At 45.7% G+C, this 10,976-nt stretch overlaps 1 protein-coding gene across 1 annotated transcript in view; it reads left to right on the top strand.

Annotated features, from left to right (window-relative positions):
- The window catches only part of SYT13 (synaptotagmin 13), a 40,365-nt gene extending 30,043 nt beyond the window's left edge, over nt 1–10,322 (top strand). The window contains exons 5-6 of the mRNA XM_038764672.1: nt 4,845–4,974; nt 8,891–10,322. Of these exons, the coding sequence (XP_038620600.1) occupies nt 4,845–4,974; nt 8,891–9,195 (435 nt within the window). The 3' untranslated portion in view covers nt 9,196–10,322. The remainder of the gene's footprint in view (nt 1–4,844; nt 4,975–8,890) is intronic.
- The last annotated feature ends 654 nt before the right edge of the window (nt 10,323–10,976 follow it).

The following is a 10,976-nucleotide window of genomic DNA, read 5'->3' as shown; positions in this document are numbered from 1 at the left end:
CCCTATTTTACAGATGAGGTAACCGAGGCACAGAGAATTTAAGTGACTTGCCCAAAGTCACACAGTAGGCAACTGGCGGATTCAAGATTAGAACCCAAGGCCATGTGACTTGGGGCAAGTCACTTAACTTCTCTGTGCCTCAGTTACTTCATCTGTTAATTGGGGATTAAATTCCTCTCCATCCAATTTAGACTGTGAACCCCATGCGGGATAGGGACTTTGTCCACCTTGATTACCTTGTATCTACCCCAGTGCTTTTAACACTTAAGAAATGCCATAATTATTACTATTAAAAACGGTAAGAAGACACAGTAAAAGTCTGAAACATGCTACAGTTAGTCCGATGATTAGGGACTTGCGAAACAGTCACAGAATTGGACCCGGTTAGACGAACTTGCATTCTGGTCTATTAGGTTAATAAACTTGGAATCCCTGGAAGCTGAAACGATTCCCTGCTCTGGGTTTCACTACAGCAGTGGATGTTGAGCTCCTATTAGGGCAGCAGCCATAACTGATGTATTCGCTGACCTGTGAAGAAATCCAGGTCTTGAATAAATCAAAACTCGGGGAAGGGGAAAAGACCAGCCCTGAGCTGGGCTGGCACTGGAGGAAGGAGATTGGTGAGGACTGGTGAGGAGATTGGTGAGGACTGGTGAGGAGATTGGCAAGGAGATGTAGGAGAACCTTGCTCATCCCTGTGAAAGAATATTGTTCTTCACATGATTACTTGCTCCCAGATTTTATGTGCCGTGAACCTTGCAGTATTAGTGAGAGGCTTTTTGGAGTAAAATTGGCTAGCCTTAGTGAGACTATTCCTCTAGAGAAGCAGCATGGCGTGGTGGATGGAGCATGGTTTGTGAGTTCTAATCCCGGCTCTGCCAATTGTCTACTGTGTGACCTTGGGAAGTCACTTCACTTCTCTGTGCCTCGGTTACCTCATCTGTAAAATAGGGATTGAGAATGGGAACCCCACGTGGGACAGGAACTGTGTCCAACCTGATTTGCTTGTATCCACCCCAGTGCGCGGGTACAGTGTCTGGCACACAGTAAGCGCTTAACAAATGCCTCAATAATTATTATTATTACTATTAGAGATGGGGGCGGAGAGGTGCTGTGAGGCTGACTGACAATCAATCAATAGTATTTATTGAGTGCTTACTATGTGCAGAGCACTGTTCTAAATTCATTCATTCATTCAATCGTATTTATTGAGCGCTTACTGTGTGCTGAGCACTGTTCTAAGCGCTAAATGCCCGGGAGGGTACAATCAACAGAATTGGCAGGCATGTTCCCTGCCCAAAGTGAGTTTACAGTTTAGAGGGCAAGAATCTAGAATGTAGAGGGGAACTGAGTAGAGCTGAAGCTGCTGTCACAGAATAGTAGAAGCAAAGATTGGAAGGGACTGGGAAATACTTGGGGGTTGATTCAGCACCAGTTTTTCCTTCAGTGGTTGACCCCCGCCCCATAGGGCTAGGGTCCTCTTTCAGGTGTTCCTGATATCTTTGTCCCAACCTCTCCTCTCTTTTCACCTCCCTGACACAGGGTAGTTATAGAAGAAGCCCAGGCTTTGGCAACAGGAAAACCCATTCTCTAGAATAGAAGAAATCCTAAAGGGCTGAGAGAGGCTACTTTGCCTAGTAGATAGACCACGGCCCTGGTAGTCAGAGGAGCTGGGTTCTAATCCCGGCTCCACCACTTGTCTGCTGTGTGACCTTGGGAAGTCACTTCACTTCTCTGTGCCTCGGTTACCTCATCTGTAAAATGGGGATTAAGACTGTGAACCCCATGTGGGACATGGATTGGGTCAAACTTAGCTTGTATCTACCCCAGTGCTTAGTATAGTGCCTGGCACATAGTAAGTGCTTAACAAATACCATTAAAAAACAAAACAAAAATCTCTCCTGCCAATCACATTGCTTTAGGCAGGAGAAGACAGACCACAGGCAGCCCTGCCTGGGTAAATGGCACATATCTGTAGGGAAGCAGCATGGCCTAGAAGAAATCAATCAATCAATCAATTGTATTTATTGAGCGCTTACTGTGTGCAGAGCACTGTACTAAGCGCTTGGGAAGTACAAGTTGGCAGCATATAGAGACAGTCCCTACCCAACAGTGGGCTCACAGTCTAGAAGAAAGAGCATGGGCCTAGAGTCAGAGGACTTGGGTTCTAACCCCAGTTCTGCCACTTGCCTCCTGTGTGACCTTGGGCAAGGCACTTAATGTCTCTGTGACTCGCTACCTTCATCTGTAAAATGGGGATTCAATTGCTGTTCTACCTCTTAGACTGTGAGCCCAGTGTGGGACCTGATTATCTTGTATCTACCCCAGCTCTTAGTACAGGGCTTGGTACATAGTAAGCATTTAACAAATACCACAATTCTATCTATATGGGACTCCTGTTGAAGGCTAGGGATCTTTGGAGAGAATGACAATTGAGAAGAACAATTACTCTGACTGTGATGGAGCACAACTTATTAAAAGCAAGAGTCATGGAAACTGCAGAGCTGGTTATTTCTGTTTCTGGGTCCAGGACTTCACTCTGTATTCTGAAATCTGGAAACTATATTTGATGTAGGTTGGAGGATGTTTCAAAGTATATATGTGTTTGTGTGTGTGCACTTGCATATAAAGAAGCATCGTGACTTAGTGGAAGGAGCATGGGCCTGCATATCAGAGGACCTGGGTTCTGATCCTGGCTCTGCCACTTGCTTGCTGGGTCACCTTGGGCAAGTCACTTAACTTCTCTCGGCCTTAGTTCCCACATCTGTGAAATGAGGATTCAAAACTTGTTCTCCTTCCTACGTTAGACTGTGAGCTCCATGGGGGACAAGGGACTATGTCCAGCCTGATTATCTTGCATCTACCCTAGCACTTACAATAATGCTTGGCACGTAGCAAGTGCTTAATATTATTACTATTGTTATTATCATTATTATTAAAAATAATAAGTGCTTAATATTATTACTATTGTTATTATCATTATTATTAAAAATAATAATAATGGTATTTGTTAAGCACTTACTATGTGCCAAGCACTGTTCTAAGCACTGGGGTAGATATAAGGTAATCAGGTTGTCCCACATGGGGCTCACAGTCTTAATTCCCATTTTTCAGATGAGGTAATTGAGGCACAGAGAAGTTAAGTGGCTTGCCCAAGGTCACACAGCAGACAAGTGGCAGAGCTGGGATTAGAACCCACGTCCTCTGACTCCCAAGCCCGTGCTCTTTCCATCAGGCCACGCTGCTTCTCGCTGTTGATTATTATTGACACATACATTCAAATGATGGGCAGTGCCTGGCTCGTAAATAAGGAGATGCTACAATAGCTGGTCAGGAATGTGTTAACGGTCACATTGGTGACAAGTGAGCTGTGTTCCAGTTCTAGCTGGATAACACTTAGCGAAAAGCTATACTACTTGCGTCACCAGGGACCCTGGAAGGTATCCCACTGCATAGGCAGCTTAAACATAAAGCCAAAATGATTAAATAGAAATGGAAGAGTGGCCAGGGAGGAAAGGATGGAATGAGGGAGGATGCAAAGAAAGAAGGCAGAGAATGAGGTGGGGGAAAAAAGAAAGGGAGTCAAGGAAAGAAGGAAGGATGCAGGAGTAAGAAGTCTGATCCTGAATATCCTCACCTTTCACAAGTGTTGTGGCCTGCTCAGTGTTAAACTGGAAACCCCCACAGCATATTAGACAAACAGGTGGAACTAGGAAGTATCTTACAGCTGGAATCGTTCAACTGGCCCCTCATACTAATATCTTTGTGAGACACCAAATTCTGATTCTTAAAGAAATGTGTTCTCAGATAGCAAGCTGCAGTCTTCATCCTCTCTCCCCCCTCCAGGTTACAGAGAAATTGGAACAGACATTTCCAGTGAAGTCCCTCGCTGAGAAACAGCATGGCCTAGCAGTTAGAGCATGGGCCTGGGAGTTAGAAGGACCTGGCTCCTAATCCCAGTTCAGCCTCTTGTCTGCTGTGTGACCTTGGGCAAGTCACTTCACTTTTCTCTGCCTCAGTTACCTCATCTGTAGAATGGGGATTGAGTGTGAGCCCTATATGGGACAGTGCTCTGCACACAGTAAGCACTCAATAAATATGATTGAATGAATACTAGGGACTGTGTCCAACCTGATTAATTTATATCTACCACAGCGCTTAGTACCGTACCTGGCACACAGTCAGCGCTTAACAAATAACGATAATAAAAAAAGGAAATCTCCAGAATTGATTTAAAAAAGCCCCAATTGACATATATAATAATAATAATAATACAGCTTAATAATAATAATAATGGCATTTATTAAGCGCTTACTATGTGCAATGTACTGTTCTAAGCACTGGAAGACATCCTCATTCTACTAAATAGGATCCCATGCTGCTCTCTTAGCTAAGAGCAGCAGGCATAGCTGCTGATATTTTCTGATTCCCTAGAGGCTCTTCTTGCCCTTGAATGAATCTGTGGGGATCCTTCCAGTTTGTTGTTTTTATGTGGGTCTGTGGCTGGACCTGCTCCTTGTCCTTTTAATCCTGCGATTGAAATTCGAAGCAAGTTCATTCATTCAATCGTATTTATTGAGCGCTTACTGTGTGCAGAGCACCGGACTAAGCGCTTGATGGAATTGATGTCGGAAGTGCGGACGCTGCACAAATGTGTGTAATGGGAGGTAGATTGGGATGCTGCCCCTAGCTCTTATCATCATTTGGCAGCTGTCTGAGAAGAACGAAGAGCCTCCTGCTTCCATCCCAGCTCCCTGGAAGGTTCAGAAAGCCGATCGGCTGACAGACCCCATCCCGGTCCAGAAGGATCCGGCACCAAATCAGCTTCTCTCCTTGTCTTTCAGGAGCTGGCAGCTGGAACTGGTGAAGTTCTGCTCTCTATCAGCTACCTCCCGGCAGCCAACCGCCTCCTTGTAGTGTTGATAAAAGCCAAGAATCTGCACTCTAACCAGTCAAAAGATCTCCTGGGGAAAGGTAAGTGAGGCAGAGCGAGGTCTACCAGCTTGTGTGCCAAGAGGGGGCGAGGATATCTGTGATATATGGTGAAAAGCTGGTGTTCCGATGCTTCTATTCATGCCTTCAAATGTGTGCCTGAATCAATCAACCAGTTATATTTATTGAGCACTATATGCAGAGCACGGTACTAAGCGCTTGAGAGAATACAATAAAAGCGAATTACATGGTGTAATAATAATAATAATAATAATTTTGGTATTTGTTAAGTGCTTACTATGCGCAAAGCACTGTTCTAAGCACTGGGGAGGATACAAGGTGATCAGGTTGTCCCATGTGGGGCTCATAATCTTAATCCCCATTTTACAGATGAGGTCACTAAGGCACAGAGAAGTGAAGTGACTTGCCCAAAGTCACACAGCTGACAATTGGCGGAGCCGGGATTTGAACCTGTGACCTCTGACTTCCAAGCCCGTGCTCTTTCCACTGAGCCACGCTGCTTCTCTGTAGAAGCACTGGAGTGTGTACACTACACTCTGAGCCCACTGTTGGGTAGGGACTGTCTCTATATGTTGCCAATTTGTACTTCCCAAGCGCTTAGTACAGTGCTCTGCACATAGTAAGTGCTCAATAAATACAATTGATGATGATGATGATGTAGTGGATAGAGCACGGGCTTGAGAGTCAGATGGCCATGGGTTCTAATCCCAGCTCTGCCACTTGTCTGCTGTGTGACCTTGAGCAAGTCACTTTGCTTAAATGTGCCCCAGTTACCTTATCTGTAAAATGGGAATTGAGACTGTGTTCCTTACGTGGGACAGGGACTGTGTCTAACCCGATTTGTCCAAACCCTGCACTTAGTACAGTGCCTTGCACATAGTAAGCGCTTAACAAATACCATTAATTTTTCCTAATTAGCAGACACGTTCCCTGCCCCTACCTGCGAACACACACACTCACACTAACACACATACACACACACGCAATGTATATATTTAGGTTGGAAGGGGGGATTGCAAAGATCGCACAACCAGGCTGCCCCTGTTGTGGTGGCTGCATTCTTACAAAACTCTGCCTGAAGGAACACTCACATTTTTGCAAGTACCTTGTCTGATGTTGCTCACAAACGCACAAACTACTTCTTCCGGCATTATGTCCCGCTGCATCCAGACAGACTCGATGTGAGAAGGTTCAGGAAGAAAGGAGAAATGAAGACGGGGCTGAATGCTTGCACTGAATCCTGGGCCAATCTAGGAGGAGAGAAAGGCCACATTGGGTCTAACTAAAACACAACTCAGGGTCTTCTCCCTCTCTCTTTTCCTACCTAGTTCCAGCCCTTCTCTCACTCACCAGCATTTGGCAGATCACTCCATCCACACCAGCTGAGAGTGGGTGATGGCAGAAGGGAGGTGGGTGTGCAAAGTGGGGCTCGAGGCAGTAGAAATCTGCTCCATCTTGGATTAGATGCACCAGATCGTCTGCAAAATCACACTCTCCCAGTGCCCAGGATCCAGGGCCTTCCTTAGTGCTAGCGGGGAACTTTGGGAGAGAAGTGGGTTCTTCAGGAAAACTAGAGTGGAAACATGGTCTCCTGGCTTGACCTGGTCGGATGGCAAGATTTCTTGGTTCCTGATCTCAGGGTAGCAATCAATCAATGGTAATGATTGAGTCCTTACTGCATACAGAGCACTGTAGACATTTTCCCAGCCCACAAAGAGCTTACAGTCTAGAGGGGAAGGCAGACAAGTGGGCTCCCTGGTTTCCCTGGAAAGTGTGACTTCTGCATTTTAAATCCTTAGACAGAAGCAAATAATAATAATGGCATTTATTAAGCACTTACTATGTGCAAAGCACTGTTCTAAGCACTGGGGAGGTTACAAGGTGATCAGGTTGTCCCATGTGGGGCTCACAGTCTTAATCCCCATTTTACAGATGAGGTAACTGAGGCCCAGAGGAGTTAAGTGACTTGCCCAAAGTCACATAGCTGACAAGTGGTGGAGCTGGGATTTGAACCCATGACCTCTGACTCCAAAGCCCGGGCTCTTTCCACTGAGCCACACTGCTTCTCTATAATCATTGTTCAAGGTTAAATGATCAAGGTTATTCTGTGAACCTGTCCCATGTGGGGCTCACAGTCTTTAATCCCCATTTTCCAGATGAGGTAACTGAGGCACAGAAAAGTGAAATGACTTGCCCAAAGTCACATAGCTGACAAGTGGCGGAACCAGGATTAGAACCAACAACCTCTGATCTAAACCCCTACTCTTTCCACTGAGCCATGCTGCTTCTCTATACTAAGTAGTACTCTCTACCACTGTACTAAGCACTGGGGTAGGTACAAGGTTGGACACAGTCCACTTCCCACAGCCTGCGTCTCCATTTTATACATGAGGTAACTGAAGCACAGAGAAGTGAAGTTACTTGCCCAAGGTCACACAGCAGACAAGTGGCAGAGATGAGAACCCAGGTCCTTCTGATTCCCAGGCCTGTGCTCTATCCACTAGGCTACACTGTTTCTTACCTCTTCACCCTCCATTTCAGCTTCCTTCTGGGGCAATCAGGCCCTACTACTTTGCATCTCAAATTTCTGTTGTGAAATAACACACTCACCATCCAGGGGTGATAATTAGAACTATAAACCTAGAAAAGTAATTAGCCACAGTAATCCTAATTAAAATAATTGACCAGACCCTGATGTGGTACCTAGCAAACCTTATCACACTTTTTCTTAGAATGTGGGAGCCATTTTCATGTACCTAATAAAATTTGATCTCAAATTTCAGTAAACCTTGTTAACAGTAGGGAGGCAGATGGGATAAAGTAAGGTAGCCCAGAGACTTGGCTGAAAGTGTATTGAAAACACAGTTTGTGTTGGGGAGGATGGCCATGCTGGTTCTTTAGTTCTCCTGTAGTACTTGAGAATGGCTCCTTACTAAAGTCATCATCAATGGTTTGTATCCCTCCAGCACTTAGAACAGTGCTTGGCACATAGTAAGCGCTTAATAAATACCATCATTATTATTATTTATTGAGCACTTACTGTGGGCAGAGCACTGTACTAACCACTTGAGAGAGAACAATACAACAGAGTTGGTAGGCATGTTCCCTGCCCACAATGAACTTTACAGTCTAGTTGTGGAGACAGATATTAAAATATAAATAATTTACAAAATATAATGAATGGATATATACATAAAATGCTTGGGACCAAGTCTCTATCCATAGCTAATGGCTTTAGTCCTGATGGGATTTTAGTGAAACGAAGTCATAAAAAGTACGCGTTAAGCAGACACTATGGAAAATTACCGAAGTGAAATTACCTGTATTTTGTACACTGGGGAGTTTGTAGGCCTCAGAGGAACTCATGTGAACTGCTTGAAAGACTGAGTTCCCTATTTTCACTCACTCCCTCATCCTCTGGTCATCCTTTCTTCCCCCCACGCTCCTGTTCGTACAGTCTACCAGATCCCAAGTTACTGCACGGAAGCTGGACAGGTTTCTTCTCCTCTGCATTCCGTACACCAGAGCTGCTAATCCCTTTATCAGACAACAGGACACAGTTTGAGAACCAAAGAGGCAGAGGGCCAGAAACTTACCTTTTGCATAGTGGGTAGATCATGGGTCTGGGAATCAGAAGGTCATGGGTTCTAATCCCGGCTCTGACACTTGCCTGCTGTGTGGCCTTAGGCAAGTCACTTCACTTCTGTATACCTCAGTTAGCTCATCTGTAAAATGGGGATTGAGACCGTGAGCCCCACATGGGATAGGGACTGTGTCCAACCCGATTTGCCCATATCCACCCCAGTGATTAGTACAGTGCCTGGCACCTAGTAAGCGCTTAACAAATACTACAATTATTATTATTGTACATCATTCCCTTCCCCTTGTTTCCTGACCCTCCTTTCCCTTCCTTCCTCTCCCTCTGCCACTTGGGCAGATGTGTCAGTCAAGGTGATGCTGAAGCACCAGGCCTTGAAGCTGAAGAAGAAGCAGACAAAACGGGCCAAGCATAAGATCAATCCGGTGTGGAACGAGATGATCATGTTCGAGGTGCCCCAGGACCTGCTGCGGGCCTCCAGTGTGGAGCTGGAGATGCTCGGTCAGGACGAAGCCGGGCAGACCCTCGTGCTGGGCCGCTGCAGCCTGGGCCTCCACGCTTCGGGCTCCATGCTCAGCCACTGGGAGGAGATGCTGAAGAACCCCCGCAGGCAGATCGCCATGTGGCACCCGCTCCACCCATAGACCAGGGCTGAGCTGCTGCTGCCGCCGCCGCCATCGGGTATTAGAAAGAATCCTTTCCCCTCCCCGACTGCCTTCCTCTGTCCCTCCCTTGACCAACCTTCCCTGTGCTTCCCTTTCCCTATCCTCCCCCAGTCACTCCCGCAACCATCCTCCAGCTCATTCCTTGATTGGAGATTTGAAAGACCGTACTGGGGTACTCACATTCAGCAATACAAAGCCTCCACTCTCACTGCCACACGGAGAGGTTGTTCAGAGCGAGGAAAGTGTTGTGGATAAGTCACCGTATAGAGATTTAGTCGGAGATGTCCCCTGCTCCCTCTGCCTTGTTGCCCTCCATGCCCTAGTGATAACAAGACTGACTAGGGGGAGAGAGCGTCATGGTGCAGTGCAAACTACTAGCTCTAGCATCGATTTCTGCACACAGTTTCTTGGTCCTGAAGTCTCAGGGCAAATGTGTACTTGATGGGAGACTCCTTCACCAACACTCCCTATGCTAACTTACTGTTCTAATTTATTAGGGAAATAGCAAGTTTGGAATGGAAATTTATCCAACATCTTTAGCCGCATCCTCAAAAAGCTTCTGATACATTACCCTCCGGAGGGTGTTCCCCTTGCTCTGGAAGAGTGGCCTGCTTGAAAAAGGAAACTGGTCCATTTGAAAGAGCCCCCTTTTTCTCATTTCAAAACTTACCCCTGGAATGGCATTTACGCAGAGAGGCGATATGATCTAGAAGATAAAATTTTCTCCAGAAGTCAGGCCCCCTGTCATTGGCTCTTAATTCACTGAATGATACTGGGCAAATAACTTCAGCTCTCTGTGCTTCAGTCTTGCCATCTCTACAAGGGAGTGGTCAATACAGGCCCCCAGTTTAGGTCCAAGATAAATAAGGCCGTTTATATTGTCCTTGGAGTCCCTGGAGAAAGGTATTCTGTTAATTGAATAGATTACATTTCTCAAGAACATTGCAGAGAAATCTAGTTTTAAGAGGTTTCCAGCAAACATTTGGTGGTCCGGCGGGGAGATACAGATAAGTGGTCAAGCATTCATATTAAAACCTATTTATTGAGTGCTTACTGTGTGCAGAGCCTGTACCAAGTGCTTAGGAGAGTACAATATAACAGAGTTGGTAGACGCATTCCACAGGAGACAGTGTGGTTTTAGTGGAAAGAGCACAGGCCTGAAAGTCAGAGGACCGGGGGTTTAATCCTGGCTCCACCATTTGCCTACTGTGTGACCTTGGGCAAGTCACTTGACTTCTCGGTGCTTCAGTTCCCTCATCTGCAGAGTGGAAATTCAATGCCTGTTTCCCTACTTAGACTGTGAGCCTCTTGTGGAATGTTGTTATCTTGTATCTACCCCAATGTTCAATATAGTGCTTGGCACATAGTAAGTGCTTAACAAATAGTATTATTATTATTCCCACAAGGAGCTTACAGTCTGGAGAAGCATTTGGATTTTCCATTCATTCAACCAATCAATAGTATTTATTGAGCACTTACTCTATGCAGAACACTTAAGAGTGTGCAGTAGACATGATCCCTGCTCTTCAAAGACCGTACAGTTCAGTCAATCAAACTCTCATTGGTGGTTTCCCTTTGGAGGTCTTAAAGTGTTTCGTGGATCAGGTGGGTGGGAGCATATGTTGCTCCTCCTCCAATCACCCTGTTCCTCTCATTCTAATCACACCAGTTGAAGCAATTAACACATGGCATGTTGGCTCCTCTCTCTGTGCTGACACTTGGGAAGGTTTTCTCTTTGCTTGTGGGCACAGTGGAAGGAA

Source organism: Tachyglossus aculeatus, chromosome 22 (genome assembly GCF_015852505.1).
Source record: "Tachyglossus aculeatus isolate mTacAcu1 chromosome 22, mTacAcu1.pri, whole genome shotgun sequence".
NCBI classification, from domain to species: Eukaryota; Metazoa; Chordata; class Mammalia; order Monotremata; family Tachyglossidae; genus Tachyglossus; species Tachyglossus aculeatus.
The sequence above is the reverse complement of the archived record's forward strand: the minus strand, read 5'-3'. Positions and strand labels throughout refer to the sequence as shown.